Source organism: Choloepus didactylus, chromosome 21 (assembly GCF_015220235.1).
Source record: "Choloepus didactylus isolate mChoDid1 chromosome 21, mChoDid1.pri, whole genome shotgun sequence".
In the NCBI taxonomy this organism is placed as follows: Eukaryota; Metazoa; Chordata; class Mammalia; order Pilosa; family Megalonychidae; genus Choloepus; species Choloepus didactylus.
The window spans coordinates 21,005,394-21,022,868 of NC_051327.1; the positions used below are offsets into that span (position 1 = coordinate 21,005,394).

The 17,475-nt window shown below is 43.9% G+C and overlaps 1 protein-coding gene across 3 annotated transcripts; it reads right to left on the reverse strand.

Annotated features, from left to right (window-relative positions):
- Positions 1-1,089: 1,089 nt before the first annotated feature.
- Positions 1,090-15,764, reverse strand: ZDHHC4 (zinc finger DHHC-type palmitoyltransferase 4). Of its 3 annotated transcripts, none has more exons than XM_037814437.1 (7): positions 15,636-15,764; positions 15,183-15,350; positions 13,522-13,595; positions 10,436-10,614; positions 9,380-9,505; positions 8,051-8,295; positions 1,090-1,434 (listed from the first exon to the last, which is right to left on the reverse strand). In XM_037814437.1, the coding sequence occupies exons 2-7, from the start codon at positions 15,243-15,245 to the stop codon at positions 1,150-1,152; spliced, it is 972 nt and encodes a 323-aa protein (XP_037670365.1). In that variant the 5' UTR covers positions 15,246-15,350; positions 15,636-15,764; the 3' UTR covers positions 1,090-1,149. The 3 variants fall into 3 exon arrangements, with proteins under 3 accessions (XP_037670365.1, XP_037670363.1, XP_037670364.1); XM_037814435.1 differs by adding an exon at positions 14,344-14,468 and having other exon boundaries at positions 15,183-15,737; XM_037814436.1 differs by lacking the exons at positions 15,183-15,350; positions 15,636-15,764 and adding an exon at positions 14,344-14,531.
- Between the last annotated feature and the right edge of the window lie 1,711 nt (positions 15,765-17,475).

The window sequence follows — 17,475 nt, forward strand, 5'->3', positions numbered from 1 at the left end:
CCTGGCGGCCGGCCGCGCGGGGGAGGCGGAGCACCGCCCGGCCGCGAATAGGCCCCGCCCCCGCCCTCCAGGACGTGCTCCCCGAGTCCCCTGGCGCGGAGCCCGTCCCCGCGGCCCAGCTGGGGTATCACAGCCACCAGGGGCCGTTCGCGCTCCTTCTCCACCAAACACCCTGAGGCTCCCCTTGCTTCCTCTGCGCGGCGTTCTGAGCCTCCACCATTTGACTTCACCGCGCTTTTCCACCGGCTTGGGTAAGGAGGGGGCGCAGGGTGCTGGCCGGGGCGGCAACTCATCTTCAAGATAACATCTGCCTCTGAACTCAAAGGGCTGCTGTGGCACTGAAGGGGTTCCCTGACCCCGACTCCCAGTAACTCTTGTCCCCACCTCCTCCAGAGCGGCCTGGCCTCCCTGGACGCTATAGCTCCTCAGCCTCGCCTGGAAGGGTGTGGGAGCCGGCCTGCTTCCCGCTCCTGAAAACTCTCCCACCCTAAAAACTTTATAAGAACCTCTTTTCCGGCATTCATCTTTCTGCACTAAACCACAGGGGTTTTAGTTTTGGACATTAAAAACTGGTCAGAAAAGACTTGAGAATGGCCAGAAGAAGTAGAAGGGAAGTGGCTTGTGTAAAAGGGCTATGCTGGCTGGAAGGAGGGCTGGGTGAGGATGTTTGAGGCGGTTAAGGAGACGAAAAAGAAGCCCAGGCCTTCCCCTGGGGGAGATGAAATAGAGAAAGGGAAGGGCATGAAAGAGGATGACACCAGATATGACCCAAAGGCGGTCACTGGCACGCAGCCGTGAGGCCCCTCCTGTCCAGGAGTCTGGAGTCTGGAGTGGGAGCCCAAGAGGTCAGCGTCAGCTGGAGCCTCTGGGAACTCATCTCTAGATCCCACAGCCCAGGACTTCGGAGGTGCTTGCTTCAGGTGCTGAGTGAACAGAGGAGCAAGGTGGATTTCTACCAGAGGATCAGGCACAGCACCCGGCAAAGGTGAGGCAATCCATAACACTGGTTTTCCCTTCCCTTCCTTACCCACTGAAAGCTGATCTCTAAACACATAGCAGAAACCAAAAAATCAAACAATGCGTGGAAAGTATCCTTGTGCATATATAAATGTATACCATATTTAAAAAGCAGTAACACTCTTTCCGTGCTTATTTGTTCTTCTCATAATGTGCAGCAGGTAGGAAGATCTCACCCAGGTTGCCCCAAACCCCGTGGGAGTAAATGTTCCGGCAGACTCGGTGCTTTGGTGACAGGGGCCCAGCTGGGCGGAGGTAGTGCTGGCACTGGGCCTGGTCCCCCCTGTACCACTCGTTAGTGGTCCGGTTGGTGATGGCCAGGTACAGAGCAAAACACAGGTAGCCTCCCAGGAGGAAGCTCAGTATCAAGACAAACCCCAGCATGAAGACAATCCTTGGAAAGGTCAGGAACAGGTACTAGGGGCAAAGAAGAAACAGCACCATTAGGCAGGGAGACAGTGACATACACAAAGGCCGGCACCTGCCAGCCCAGCTCCTGCCCACAAGCACATCAGGGCTGCCTCAGCTCACTCACCTGTGTACAAGTCCAACCCACTAAACAAATCAGAACATATACAACAATGACAGACAGCAGTGACAAGTCCTAGTGGGTATGAGAGTTTAACATGTGATAAATGAAGTGTTCACATCAAAGGGAAAGGTTATTCAGGAAATGGTACTGTGACAGTTAGCTATTTATAAAAGAAACAAATAAATGCAGACACGTCATAAATCAAAATAAAATCCAGAGGTATAGAAGAGCTCAATATCTTTCCTAAAACAGTACAAGTATAAAAATTCATGTACAACAACGATCATCATTGCATTGATTTTTTACAGTCTCTCCCCACAAAAGAAACAAATTAAATGTCCATTCACAGAGGAAAGTAAAATAACCTGTGGGGTATTTATACTTTGGAATAATGAGCCATTAAAATTGAGGTCAATTTACATGTACTAATTTGGAAAAGATGTTTGTAACACATTGCCCAGTGAAAAAGGCAAGATAATACAAAATAATGTGTTCTTAGTTGGGTAAGAACAAAACAAACTGACTCTGTGAAGGTATATGGCTATATGAATACATATAGGGAAAAAGCCTGGAGATATACACACCAAACTGCAAAAGTGGTTACTTCTGGGAAGTGAAACTGTTTTGGGGGAGGAAAGGGGTGGGAAATAACTTCCACTTTTCACTTTCAACATTTCCGTATGGCTTGAATTTTTTAAGTTATTTTTGACAAAATGAATTTTAGAAAAAGTTCAGTATTTTTAAAAGTCAGAAGAAAATAGAAGCAATCATTTATCAAAACTCTTGATGGGAGAGGCTTTCTAACTGAGGTTATAAAGAAAAGAGGGATTGCTTTAATGAGGAAGAATGTTTAAAGCTTTTTTATACCCAAAATTAAAAAAAAAAAGACTAATCCATGTTCAAAAGATACACAAATAGAAAACAAACATCACAAAGGGTTAAACTATCATCAGTATGTAAAGAACTCAAGCAAATCAAATGAAAAGCTAAAGGACAATTCACAAAAGAAGACAAACAAATGACTGTCAAACAAAGGACAGTAATCAAAAGTAATCAAAGAAATACAATTTTTTTAAAGGGCACCCTGTATTGTCCTATCAAACTAGACAAGTACCCCCATCTACAGGCAGCATCAATGTCTGTACTGGTGCAGTGTAACTAACACACACTGCTCCAAGCACAAGCTTTTAAAAAGCAATTTGACAATATACGTTTTATGAAACGCCTTATAAATGTTGACAATCTTTGACTCAGTATTTATATATTTTAGAACCTATCTTAAAGAAATAGTCCTAAATACAAAAACAAAGCCATATGCACAGATGACTCATTGCAAAGGAGAAAATGGACTTGTCCAATGGAGAGACCTGGTCACCTTCACTGATGGATCAACCTTGGCTTCACCAATATTACGTTCCACCTGATGTAATGCAATATGAAATACTCACGGCTAACCTATGAAGTATTTTTGCCAAACATATTTAATCCGAATCTAATCAGGCCTCTAGAACTAACTTCCAGTTTACACTAATATAAGGGGACAGGGAAAAATTAGATGACACCATTAGGAAACAGACAAATCTAGAACACAGGGCATTCTAAAAGACAACTAAGCTTGAAATTAATGTCATGAAAAAAACCGGGGGCAATATCTTAGACTAAAAGAGATCGAAAAGACATAACATTCAAATGCAACATATATAAAGTGAATTCTGGTTCAGGGAGGTAAAGGAGCTTTTAAAGACATATTTGGAACAATGGGGAAATTTGAGTATGGACTGGATCATATTACAAATTGATTGTGAACTTTTCTTAGGTGGGAAAATAGTACTGTAGTTATGCTGGAGAACACAGACATTCTTAAAAGATGTGTGCTCAATTATTCATGGTGGAGTAACATGATGTCTCCAGTTATTTCTAATAACACAGAAAAAATATAAACCTATATAGACTGAAAACAATAAAACAAAACTGTTCATTGCTTATCTAGATGGAGGACATATGGGTGGCAACATTTCAATTCTTTCAGTTCTTCTGTGCCATGGGAAATTTTCACAATTGGAAAAAAATTTCAGAGTAAAAATCACTCAAGGTTCAAACAAGAGTGAGGTACTGCCACAACATGTCAGAATGCTGGCAAGGATGCGGAGATCTGGATCATTCATGTATGCTGGTGGGAATGTAAAATGGCACATCTGCTCTTGAAAATAATTTGATCTTTTCCTTTCAAAACCGAAAATGGACTTACCATACAACCCAGTAACTGCTGTCTCAGACATTTATCCCAGGGAAATGCAGACTTATTTTCATACATAAACTTGTACATGAATGTTCAGTGCAGTTTTAATTCATAATGGCCAAAACTTGGAAACTACCCAAATGCCCATCAAAGGGTGAATAACCAGTTAAACAAACTGTGGTGTCTCTATACCATGGAATACCACTCAGCAATGAAAAGGAATGGACTGTTGACACATGCACAACCTGGATGAATCTCAAGGTAATTATGCTTAGTGAAAAAGCCAATCTCAAAAGGATATATACTGTATGACTATTTATATGACAATCAGGAAATAACATAATACTAGAGATGGAGAAGAGATTCGTGGTGGCCAGGAGTCAGGGGTGTGGGGAGGTGGGTGTGGCTACAAAGGGGTACAAGAGGGAGACTTGTGATGATGGTACAACCAAGCATCTTGATTGTGGTGGTGGTTACACAAGGCCACAAGTGGAACAAAATCGCGCAGAGTTACACACGCACGCGTGCACACAAACACACATAACAAATGAGCACATATATAACTGGTGGAATCTGAATCAGCTCTATGGATCATGCCAATGTCAGTTTCTTGGTTTGTGCATGGTATGTGGTTGTGTGGGATGTTGGCATGGGGGAGGCAGAGGTGGGGAAGGTGTGCATTCTCTATACATTTTTTTGTGACCTCCTGCAAAGCTGTAAGTATTTCAAAAAAGCAGCTCAAAAAAAAGATACTGGCTGTAGGACTAAGGTGTGTGTACATGTAGGCATTTTGTCATGTTAAGAATATACCTGGTTTTTTTTTTAAGTGCTTTAAAAATGGATGGATGTTCCTAAATACATGGAGCCTAGAGTAGGGAATGAGATCTTGTTATTCTGTATAGCTTAATGTAATACCCTGATACATTCCAGAGTATTTGGGGCAGAAAATTAAAAAGTATTTGCAAAATCCCTTGAGGGACTGCAGAAAAAATATAGAACTATTAAACTTCCCCACCTGAGAAATTCCTGATATTCTCTCAAGCATTATGAACTCTCTATTTAATAAGTCAAGACCCCGATCTTGAGACTTGCCCTTATGAAACTTATTTCTGTAATGGAGAAGCTAAGTGCACCTATAGTTATGCCTAAGAGTCACCCCCAGCGAACATCTTTTGTTGCTCAGATGTGGCCTCTCTCTCTAAGCCAAACTCTGCAAATAAACTCACTACCCTCTCCACTACATGGGCTATGATTCCCAGGGGTGTAAGTCTCCCTGGCAATGTGGGACATGACTCCCACGGATGAGCCTGGCCCTGGCATTGTGGGATTGACAATGTCTTCTTGACCAAAAGGGGGAAAATAAATGAAACAAAATAAGGTTTCAGTGGCTAAGAGATTTCAAACAGAGTCAAGAGGTCATTCTGGGGGTTACTCTTATGCAAGCTTCAGCCAGATATTGCAAATTGCAACAGTATCCCAAGCCCCAACCAACAATATTCATGAAAATCCTAAAGAATACCCTGGGCTCTATCTAGGACTCTGTAAAAGTTTTATTATTAAGTTTGTTTTTTTGGAAACTTAAAACCTCCAAATTGTTCCTATGCCAGATAAGCCCTGAAACCCAGAGGTACCAGTCTCTCCAAGAACATCAACCAGTTGCATTCCTCTATGCCATAATGTCAACACCCCTTTTCAGTATGAAGAAGTTAGAATGGTCATTGCCCAAATATCCCTGAAGATTGAGAGAATGATCAAATGTGAGGAAGGAGTTATAAAAGAGATGTTAGGATTTAACAAATTATCAATACTGAATCATTATATGGACTTTTTTTTTTTTTTTTTTTTAGTTTCTAGTACATTAGAACAGCCATAAGGAAATACCTAAAACTGTTGAACTGCAACCCAATAGCCTTGATCTTTGATAATGATTATATAACTATATAGCTTTCCTCTTGTGGCCGTGTGATTGTAAAAACCTTGTGACTGATACCCTCTTTAACCAGAGTATGATTAGATGAGTAATAAAATAAAGACATACATGGGGGAAAAAAGGTAGAATACAGAGTACCTAGAGATAGACAGAAGATAGAGAAGGGGAAGCGGTTACCTAATATGTACAGAATTATTAAACAAGGTTGAACTTAAATATTTGGGAATGGATAGAGGTGATGGTAGCTCATTCTTTGGATTATAAGAAATAGTAATGTACTGTAGGTGAATTTGATTGAAAGTGGTTGTTTAAAGTAACGTATGTAAGTAAGTTCTTGCACGAACCACTACAAATGTAAAAAAAAAAAAAATAGAGGGGTATATTGGAAAAAACATAGCTATTGCAAACTATGGACTATGGTTAACAGTAATATTTTAATAATCTTTCAACAGTAGCAAATGTACTACACCAATATTATGGGTCAACAATAGGGGGCTAAGAGGTATGGGAGGATTTGGGTTTTATTTTTTATTCTTATCTTTGTTCTGGAGTAATGAAAATGTGCTAAATTCCATCACAAGGATGTATGCACAGCTATGTGATGATACTGTGAGTCAGTGACGGTATACTTTGGATGGTTTGTGTGTCTCAATAAAATTGGAAAAAAAATGTTTTAATGAATGGATGTTGAATTTTTTTTTTTAAAAGCTTTTTACCATCTATGGAAATAATTATGCAACTCGTTCCTTAAATTTCATAATATAGCATATGACATTAATCAATTTACTAATGTTGAGCCAACTCCTGGAAGACAGTCCACTTGTTTATGGTGTATAATTTTCTTAAAAACAAACCAAAAGAAAAGAAAAGAAAAAAATCAACCCTTCAAGGAGCATTAGAGCAATTACCTGAAAAAAAACAACTGCTCATTTGCTATTTTCTATAAATGAAGTAGAAATCTTCTAGCAACTAAGTGGTTTTTAAAAGGAATGGCTTCAACCCTTACATTCTGGTAAACTGATTGCAACAAGAGTGCCAGAACAATTTATTAAGGAAAAGTATTTTCAACAAAGGGTTCCAGGACAACTGGATAGCTACATGCTAAAAGAATGAAGTTGGGACACCTGCTTCACACCATACACATAAATTAACTCAAAATGGATCAAAGACCTAAATGTAAGAGCTAAAACTATAAAATTCTTAGCAGAAAACATAGGTATAAATCTTCATGATCTTGAATTAGACAATTCTTAGATATGATACCCTAAGCACAAGCAACCAAAGAAAAGTCAATAAATTGGACTTAAAAACTTTTGTGCTTCAAACAAAACTATCAACAAAGTGAAAAGACAACTTTTCCTTTTTACAAAGGAAAAAAATTTTGCAAATCATATATTTAATAAGGATCTATTGTCCAGAATATATAAAGAATCCTTAACACCTGAGAAATAAAAAACAGTAACCCAATTTAAAATATGAGCAAAGGATTTGAATAGAAATTTCTCCAAAGAAGATATACAACTGGTCAGCAAGCACATGAAAAGGTGCTCAACATCTATGTCATCAGGAAAATGCAAATCAAAACTATGAGAAATTACTTCATACCCATTAGGATGGCTATAATCAAAAAGATGGCGCTTTGAAAAACAGTTTGGCAGTTCCTTGAATGATAAACATAGCATTACCATATGACCCAGCAATTCCACTCCTAAGTATATACCCAAGAGAAATAAAAACATATGTTGACACAAATCTGTACATGAATGTTCACAGTAGCATTATTCCTAAGAGCCAAAAAGTAGAAATACTTAATTGTCCATCAGTGATGAATGGATAAACAAAATGTGGTCTATGCATACAATGGGATATTATTCAGCCATCAGAATGAATGAAGTACTGATTGCTGCTACAGCATGGTTGAACCTTGAAAACTTTATACCAAATGAAATAAGCTAGTGACAAAAGACCGTAAATTATATGATTCTGTTTATACAAAATGTCCAGATGAGGCAAATTCATACTCAGAAAGTTGATAAGTGGTTACCAGAGGCTGGCGAAAGGGAAAAATGGAGAGTAACTTATAAGGCTGGGATTCTTTTTGGGGTAATGAAAATATTCTAAAATTGATTGTGGGGATGGTTGCGCAACTCTGTGACTATACTAAAACCAGTGAATTGTATACTCAGATAAGGTATACTCAGATACGGTAACTGAAGTATATCTCAGTAATTTTTTAAAAAACGAACAGCTCCATGTTATCACTGGGAAAATAAATGCCCCTCTTTCAACCTGGAAACCTGAAGTCTGAAATGGAGGCCCACAGCACAATTACCTGGACAAGAAAGGTGATGTCAACCACTTGTGGGTGTCCGAGGTCATCAATGTAGGTCTCCAGGTACAGATCCGAGAGGATCGCCAGCTGGACCAGGAATGCAGCGCTCACAGCAGTCACACTGGCAGCCGCAGCCGTCAGCGTCGAGAGGTAGATGAGGAAGTACCCGGTGTTCCAGGCCCCGATGCAGTTGTTCACCCAGACACAGTGATGGTCAAAACGGTGCACACACCGGTTACACACACCTGCACAGACGTGGGGGAGTGGTGACCTGGGGTTGCTCCTCGGAGAGATCACAACACCGTGCACACTTACTGACTGTCGTATTAACTGACCACGGGCAGCGTCAGCTGGTAGAAGGGGCAGCTGCTGCCACCAATCTTTTAGAACCGCACTGTCCTGCAGACAGCCACTAGCCACATGAGGGTACTCAACACTGGAAATACGGTCACAAGAAAAATCTGAAAGAATACTTTGTTGATATTGATAAATTCAGAGTTGCTTTTCAATTTAGGCCATACTCCTTTGAATTCAATGTGAATAATAATGAGGTGACTCAAAAGTTTGTGGATTTACTTAACTTGGATATAATTTTGAAACTGATGTTTTTGCTTCAAAGTCAAATCAATTCTTCTAATAAAGATGAACTGTTCCATCAGTGCAATATGGATAGTTGAGGAAAAGGCATTTTTGGCACTTGATAGTGTTATTGGAAAACTTAAGATTATGTTTGGAGTAGCTTGGGTATGTGAATTTACTTTTCCAATTGCAAATTTTATGAACTCTAAATACAGATCAAATATGAAAATTTTAGCTTCTGAATTGAGATGTGCTGTAGATGTAAAATACAGCCCAGATGGCAAAGACTTAGTATGATAAAAAGAATATAACCTACCTCATAATTAATTTTTAATTAATTACAAGTTAAAATGATATTTTGAATATTTGGGGTTAAATAAAATATGTAAGTAAAATTTTACCTGCTTTTTTTTTTTTTTTTACCTTTATGATCTGGCTACTAAAAAATTTAAAATCACATATGTGGCTCACGTTATGTTTCCTTTTGGCATTCCCCAGAAGACTGAACTCAGCACGCACAACAATCCGCAGAAACCTCCCTTGGGCAGCAAGCCCTGCCATCTGGCAAAGGAAGGGCTGCTACGCCCAGCACTGAGGGTTACCCAACTACACCAGAACACAGGGCCTCACCCCAGGCCCCTGAGGGAAACCACCAGCCACCCCTAGGAGCAGGGGCCGCCCCCACCTGTGGGTCAGTCACACAAAGCACATGCGAGAGGGTGCGGCTGCAGCAGCAAGATCTACACTTACTGCAGTGCTTGGATCGAGCTGGTTTCCTTAAATCACAAGTGGGACACCTCGTGTTCTTCAGAAACATCACTTCATCGAATTCATAAACTTGCAGCAGCAATAATTCATTTGCTTTTGTTACAGTCCCTAAGAAAGTAAGGACAAAGGTCAGCATCTAGCAGTACTGCAGACTGTATATTCACAAAACCTGTCCTGACACAGCAGAACTAAAACTACTGTATTTAACATTTTCAGTAACTCACTTTTTATAACAGCTTGATTGAGATATAACTGACACACCCTGATTCACCCATTAAAGTATACAATTCGATGGCTTTGAGAATATTCAGAGTTGCGCAATCATCACCACAATCAATTTTAGAACATTTTTGTCTCCCCCAGAAAATCCACAACCTTTAGCTGTCACCCTTCATCCTTCCAAGCAGACACACCCCCAAGCCCTAAGCAGTCCTCACTGTGAAAAGGAACTCCGTACCCGTGCAGCCACTCCCATTCCTCCCTGTCCCCAGCCCCTAGCAACCATTAATCGATGTTTTTGTCCCTATGATCATATAATACGATCCCATTTATATGTAATGTACAGATTTATGCTACAATATGGATGAACCCTGAAAACATTATGCCAAGTGAAAGAAGCCAGACACAAACCAACTAGCTTCTTTCACTTAGCATAATGTTGTACCATGAATCAGTACTTCTTTTATGGCTAAACTCTATTGCATTGTATGATATGCCACATTTTGTTTATCCATTCATCAGTTGATAGACATCTGGATGTTTCACCTTTGGGCTATCTCAATAATGCTGCTATGAACATTCGGGTACCAGTTTTCATGTAAACGTATGTTTTCATTTCTCTTGGGTATGAACCTAGGCATGGAATTGCTGGGGCTATGTTTAATCAGTTGAGGAACTGCCAGGCTGTTTTCCAAAGTTAGTGCACGCAAAATTTTACATTCCCACCAGCAACGCATGAGGATTACAATTTGTCCACAACCTCACCAACAGTTGTTAATATCGGTCTTTTTATCACCTGCACACCACCTGTCAACTTACCAGGGTTGGTTACATAAGTTAGGGCGAAAAAACACAAGTTTACAAACAGCAGCAGATAGGGCAGAAGAAGGTAATACAAGGAGAATTCCAGCTCTCGACAGTAGCCAAATATTTCCCAGGTGTATTCTGTATAAACCATTCCTTGCAAGATGAGATGCAGGATAATGAAGGCGTGGTTTCTAAAAGGAAACAGGTACACCGCTTGCTCACACAGACTTCCCCCATGCAGAAAATACTAAGTAACCAATGGCCCGCTACTTCCTTAGGGCTTGAGATAATGGTAAAAATTAAATAAGAAACTATGTGAAACGCTTCACAGATAATAAAACATCTTTCTTTGGAACTGAGGTCTCAATATCAGAATACATTTCTTTCTGTAAAAAGAAATACATGTCAATATTTTCCCACTCTTCAAATATAGCAATTTCAAAGTAGACATATCTAAACCCCAGTCAGTGTTATCTTATTTTTGTGCATCTCTTTTAAGGGTTTACCATACAAAATCTGGGCATCCATAAGCAAACCCCACCATAGGAAAGGAACACTGGACAGCCACCGTTTGCCTGACAGTCACCATTCAAGGGGAATTTCAGAGTTGGAAGACACCCCAGAACAATGTAGTGCACAGAGTGTTTTGTTTCAGCTCCAGTCATAAATTTGAAATATCACATAGTTTTTCATGTTGATGCTACTTAAGAAAACATTTAATACAATTTCCTCTTTTTTTTTTCCTAATGAGAAACAGGTCCTAAGAAGTTAGTTACCTTGGCCTCAGCTGCAGAGTTTACACAATGGCCATGTTGGGCCTGGAAACAATCCCTTTTTGAAAATATTACTTAAATGAAGCAATTTAAATGGGTAAAATTAAACACATCTGGCATTTGATATGATGAAGTCAGAATGCTCCCAAATGAAATAATGCAGATAATAACCACAATTTTTTTTTTCAAATATCTCAAATCTTTGGGGGCAAAAACTTAATCCAAGGCAAAGGATGTGAATCTCTGTGTTCGGTGTTCAGGAGCACACCAGCAAACCGACAGTAGAGCTTGCCATCGGTTACCCCTCTTCCCCAGCAGCCCTGGTGTTTCCCCATGTTGGTCATCTACAACGTGGAAGAGAGTGCCCACAACCTCCAGCCGGCCCCACCCACAGCTGCCGGCCCTGCCCACTTCGACACCCACACATAACCTCATCGACACCCACACATAACCTCATCAGCACCCATCAGAGGCACAGGGCCCATTCCCTGTGGGGTCTAGAGACAGGAGGGGTCGCTCCAGGCCGAGTGGACAGACTGGGTGCCTCCCTGCCATGGCCAGCTCTGAGCTCCCCAGCTGGCCGTCTCACTCCGAGGTCTCAGGACCCTTCTATCCTTTCCCTCCCCCAGCCCCACCCTGTCCAGGTCACCTTGAACCCAAGGGAATAGGAGGCAGCTGGGACCCACCTTGCCATCTCATTCCAGAGGCTGGCCTTTCTCCCTGGACAATCAAAGCCATAGCCCAAGACTCCTTCCAGAATGAAAACTTGTATAAATCTCAAAACCTGCCCGGACTCACCCTGCTAATGGCCCATAATGCCCTCCCCCCAGCATGGGGTCCAGGGGGTGGGGCACTCTAGTCTATCCCTCTCCTGAGAGCTGGAATGGACCTTGGAGCATCTGATCATAAACATATGATCACACCTATTGGCTCTGTGAAAGTAACACAACTTCTGTAGAGCAGCCAAATGCTTAGCAATTTCTTAGGGGGGCACCACTTCCCTCAGAAGTCACAGGAATGGGGTTCCCCACACTGCAAATGGTTCAGCACCCAGACTGGGATTTTCAGTTACTGACTGACTGTAGAATTGAGCACACTTTGGTACCTCAAGTGAGGTGTCTAAAAATGTAGTTCCTTTCAAAGTTGTTGAGAAAGCTCAAGAACATACTTGAAGGTGAACTACTAGGGCAGGAGGGTGAGAAGCGGGGCCAACAGGCTGAAAGGCGCAGGAGCTCTGCAGACTGCAAAGAGTACAGTTGTAGTGGCAGAGAGAGGGAGGGCTCCCCTCTCCTCTTGCCTACTTCCCTCTAGCTGTCCTCACCCCTCCCTGCTGGGCCCCCCTCTCCCCCGGCTGCCCACCATCACACCCTGCTGGGCCTGTGGCATTACAGGAGGCAGGAGGACCAGGGAGGAAAGGGAGAGCAGTGACGAGGGGACGCAGTCGGGATGAGGAAAGCCAGCCCAGCCCCAGAGCACGTGGTGCTGCAGGGTCATGGACGGCCATTCAGCTGCAGCTACCCAAACCCGGCTCAGGTCTCTGTTGCTCCTAGGTGGCATCATGGCCAAGGAGGCCACAGGAGGCTGCAGAAAGCTGCAGCCCAAGATATGAGCCTTTTTTTCCCTTGGTCAATGCACATCCATCTGAAAATAAATAGTGATTGTCACACTGGAACTTATACAATCACATTTGCCCTTGTTTCGGGAAGTGCTCAAACGACAGTGATGATGTACCCATCTCCTCCCCGTCTTCCAGAATTAAAGGAGATGATAATACATGTAAAGCACATTAGTATCCGTAAGTACTTATTCTTTCTCATTTTCCAGCACATTTGCCTTTGTTTCGGGAGGTGCTCAAATGACAGTGACAATGTACCAATCTCCTCCCCGACTTCCTGGATGTCTCTACTGGGGCCTCCAAGGTGATCTCTCCTCTGGTGTCAACGTGGGTCTTGTCACCAAGCATGGACCTGAATACCCCTCTGCCTGGGTCAGCCTGCCTGTGCCATCAGTTACACTGCCCTAATAACGCAAGGCAGGAAAGCTGCTCCTCCACTGCGCAATGCAAACAGGGCAGAGTAACAGGGCTTTACAGCCCAAAGGGCACTTCAGAAATCCTCATGTCACCCCCTTCCCTCGCCTCACAGCTCAGACAATCAAGCCCCATGAGAAGTGAGTCATCAAACAGCTGCACAGGGAACAAGAAAGGTTCTAAACCCAGGACTCACCATCCTCTCCCACGGCCTTTCCCCTACTGAGCTAGTGGATAGCAGCAAGTGACAATCAAACAGAAAAGAGGATGATATTTAAACTCTGAAATATAAATACCGCGTATGCAAGAAGTAATGGAGCAATCTCTGTATGGCTCTCTGGAGGCATTCTGGAATTATACAGGAAAAAAGCTGAAACAAAAGAGGAAGACCCAGTTTTATTTTTCATTCTCCCCACTCCCAAACCCACTAGATTTTCCATCCACAGTTTGATAACACAAAGACCGGTTTCAGCACATGGGCAGAAAGGAGATCTAGGAGGCAATAAAGAGGATGACTTCCTCCGCTGGGCCTGCTTTTGATGCCAATGCCTCCATTTCCAGCCTGAGCCCAAAGAAGGCACATTGTTAGTCTTCAGAGAAAGGGAGGTGAGCAGAGGGACGAATCAGGTAATGCTGAGTGAGTGCCGTCCTCCCCTGCCCTGGGCTCAATCCCAGCCCCAGAGCCTATCCCAGGTTCACTGGGCATCGTCTTGTCTCTCCCGAGCCAATCCCTTCCCAAGGGCTGCTTCATGTCACTCCCTTTGATCCCCAAAGAAAGGTGGGTGGCCTGACCCTCAGCTCTCTGCTCACACATACCCCAAGTTCACCCATCAAACCAGGGGTCAAACAACACTCACATCCATGCCCGATGACAGGCATCAAGTCCAGAGGAAAACAGCCAACCTTGAGGATGCCATCTCATAATCTCAAGGCATCACTACAAGAATACTTAACAGTAGTAACCAAAAAAAAACGAGTGCCTTTCGAGTATACCACAACTGCCATAAATGAAAGAATAAGGCAACAAATAAATGCAAAGATCATCCCATTCTTTGTCCCATCAGGAAGAGTGGAGGAGCTGAGTGGGTGGACAGTCAGAGATGCCCAAGCCTCCTTACCTGTGCTCCTCCCCACACCAGGCCTTTCAGGCTGCGGGTTTTCGAACAGATACAGATCATAACAACGCCAATCGGCATCAAAGCCAGGTAGCACAGGAAGAGAAATAGAAAGTCCATCCTGGGAGTTACAACAGAACAGAAACGGCATGACTACGACTGGGGGATTTATTCCATGCACACATTCTTGGCACCAACTCCCTAAATGCCTGCAAATTCCAAAATAAAGTGGGGAAAAAAATGCAGCCACCCTCCCTCCCCCCAGCAATAAATCATTCTTTTACTTCCTTAAATATAAATAGTCACATAGATATTGATACAGAATGTACCCAAATGACTCTGCTGACAAAGTCATTGGAACAAGCATCCCCTAGGGGTAGTCAGGGCTCCCGGGCCCAGATCAGGCATCGTGTCCTACGAAGCTTCCCTCCAGGACAGCGGCCACAACCATCAGGGGTCACCCACGGGGAACAGAGTCAACAGAATCCGGAGCAAATTTAGCCTTTGCATCCCCCAAATCCAAACATCACCACTTTCACCCGAGGCTGCCCAGGAGCTGATGGCTGAAAGGCTGACCACCACACACTTGGTAACTTAATGCAAGTTTTTTGTTTTGATTTGTACCAGAAGCACTAACATGTCTCCAAGGGAACATATGAATTCTCCATATACCATGGTACTTGGGAAATTAGAAATGGTTAATTCGGACCTTAGCAGATGAGACTACGGGCAGGAATTCCAATCGAGATAACCAAACCAGAGACTATTCATGGAATTACAAGGCAGAGGAACCAAAGTAGGAGCGGCAATTCTCAGGGGGCGATCTGGGGTCCCCAGCCTACACAGTTCTCTTGGTTGGCTAATTTTCGGTCGGAAACTCCAGCATTTCTTCTCCCAGTAGTCATGGAGAACTCAGGCAGCACCTCCTCCTGCGCAACGCCGAGCACCTGGCACTACGCGCGGCTCCCCGAGCGCCAGGAGACATGGTTCCCCCAGGAGGCGGGATCTGGCTGGAGAGACGGATCAATTCAACACTCACAGGAGGCGGAGGAGGAGTCAGAGGCTGGACTATGCGGCGGGAAAGGTCAGGAAGTCGGGGTGTTGACGCCCCACAGGGCAAACGGGTGAGGAGACTGGCAGAACAGCTAACTGGGTAGAAATAAGCCGCGAGCCTTGGGTCGCCGTGCCCATCCCTCTCTCCCGGCCTCCCTGAGGCTCAGGCGGGCAGGGCCTGTGCCGGGGCTTTCTCCGGGGGCTCGGGTGGGAAGCGGGTGCGGCAGGCTCAGGGGGCAGACCTGGCCCCGGGCGGGGTGGAGGTGGCGCTGTGGTCCCACGCGGAGCGGGAAGAAAGGGGCAGACAAGGAGACGGGCGTCCCCGGCCCTCCGGGGGTCAGAAAGCTCCGCGGCGGAGACTTCCGGCGGACGGTGACCCCGGCGCGCCGCGATCCGAAGAGACCGACTTCCGGCGGAAGTGCGCGGGTCCGCCGCGGAGTGCCGGACTGTAGGCGTCCCGCGCCCTTGTGGATGCACCGTGTTAACTTCTGACCATAGTCCGCGCTTACGGTTTAGAGAGTTCGGATTTTAGATCACCGTCGCGCTAAATTTTACGAAAGGACCGTCTGGGCCTAGGGCGGGCGAGGGCGGCGGTCACGCCCGAGCAGGGGGTTCCTGGCTGGCCCAGGGCGGGCACACTGCGGGGGACTCAAAGGCTGTGTCTTCGCGGGGGGCAGAGTTTGCTTTCAGCCGGCCAGGCCGTTGGGATCGGTCCGAACCGTGCCAGCATCTTGCACCGCAGCGGTGGAAGGCACACCGTGTACCCGTCAGAGTCGGAGATGCCGCTGCAGTGTGTCTGCTCCTGCTGTCCCGAAGGGCTCTGAACATCCTGCTCCTGGGGCAGTGACAGCGGCTGGACCACCAACCCTGAGGATAAGAGGGAAGGCTGTTTAATGACGGGCGCGCCTGGGATGAGAAGAACTGCTTCCAAACATAGGTTGGAGAAAACCCCTGTGGAGTGTTCCCTCGCTCTGGATGCCTCAGCGCCTCTGAATCGCTGAAACCAGTCTATTCTTGACGCCTCTGAAAATCTCTCTGTACCTGAGCCAGGCCTATCCGCCCTTTGAGGGAAGTGTCTGATCTCCAAACACATAAAGCTCTTTTTCTATCTCATTTGGCTACCAACGCCAGCTTCTTGATTCCTTTTCTTTTGCCTTAAAAACAAAAAACAAAAAACAACAGTTTCTTACCAAGCTGGAACCCTCTCCTGTAGGCATTGTGTGGAGGGTCTTCCTGAACTTGTGGACACAGAATGGAGGTGGGGAGAGGGCGCTGAAGAGGTCATGCGACTTGAGAAGACTGTGGTTATGGAGAAAACTCCATCACAAATTCTGCATGGGCTGGATTTCATCAGTGTCTGTAGCTGACTCACTACCCAGCTGTTGAATACTGACTTGGTGGTATTTTGAGTTAGCTTTTTTGGCTCATAAATTCAGAGCTTTATTTTTATCACCATTCATTTTTTTCTGGATGGTTTCCTTTGAGACTAAATTTGTATCTTGGTTAGATTAAATTTAGAAATTGCCTTTCTTTTATTTTTAAAATTTATGCAAATAATACAATATTACATTCTTGCAAAAGAGTCAACCGATACAAAACAGATGCAAAAATCTCCCTTGACCATGAACCCTCCCATATGCCAGTCCCTTGACAGAATTAACACTCTTGTTTGATGTGTATCCTTCAAAACCCTCTTCTATATATTTATATTCATTCAATAAATATGTATTGAGTGTCTAATATGTGCCAGCCACTGTTCTAGACACTGAGAACGTAGCAGTGAACAAAACATGAAAATCCTGGGCCTTAGGGAGTTTATGTTCCAATGCATAGATACAAATATATAACTTTTTGTTTTTCAGAAATGTCATCCTATTATACATATGGTTCTGCATCTTGCTTTTTTTTCACTCAGTAACATGTCTTGGTGATCTTTCCACACTACTACGTATAGGTCTAGTACATTGTATTTACCTCATTATATGTATTTTATTACTTAACTGAGCCATGACTTATTTACCAGGCTCCCAAACTCAGGTGCCTGTGGGGGCTGTGCAGGTAATATAAATGGGTGATATGACA

Excerpts from the sequence above, each read along its gene's own strand:
- ZDHHC4 (XM_037814435.1), bottom strand. The coding sequence starts at position 14,460 with ATGGACTTTCTATTTCTCTTCCTGTGCTACCTGGCTTTGATGCCGATT. Across the intron at positions 13,596-14,343 it reads TGGTGTGGGGAGGAGCACAG|CTTTTTTCCTGTATAATTCC; the intron begins GTAAGGAGGCTT and ends CTTTTGTTTCAG. Across the intron at positions 8,296-9,379 it reads AGCTCGATCCAAGCACTGCA|GTGTGTGTAACCGGTGTGTG; the intron begins GTAAGTGTAGAT and ends ACGTCTGTGCAG.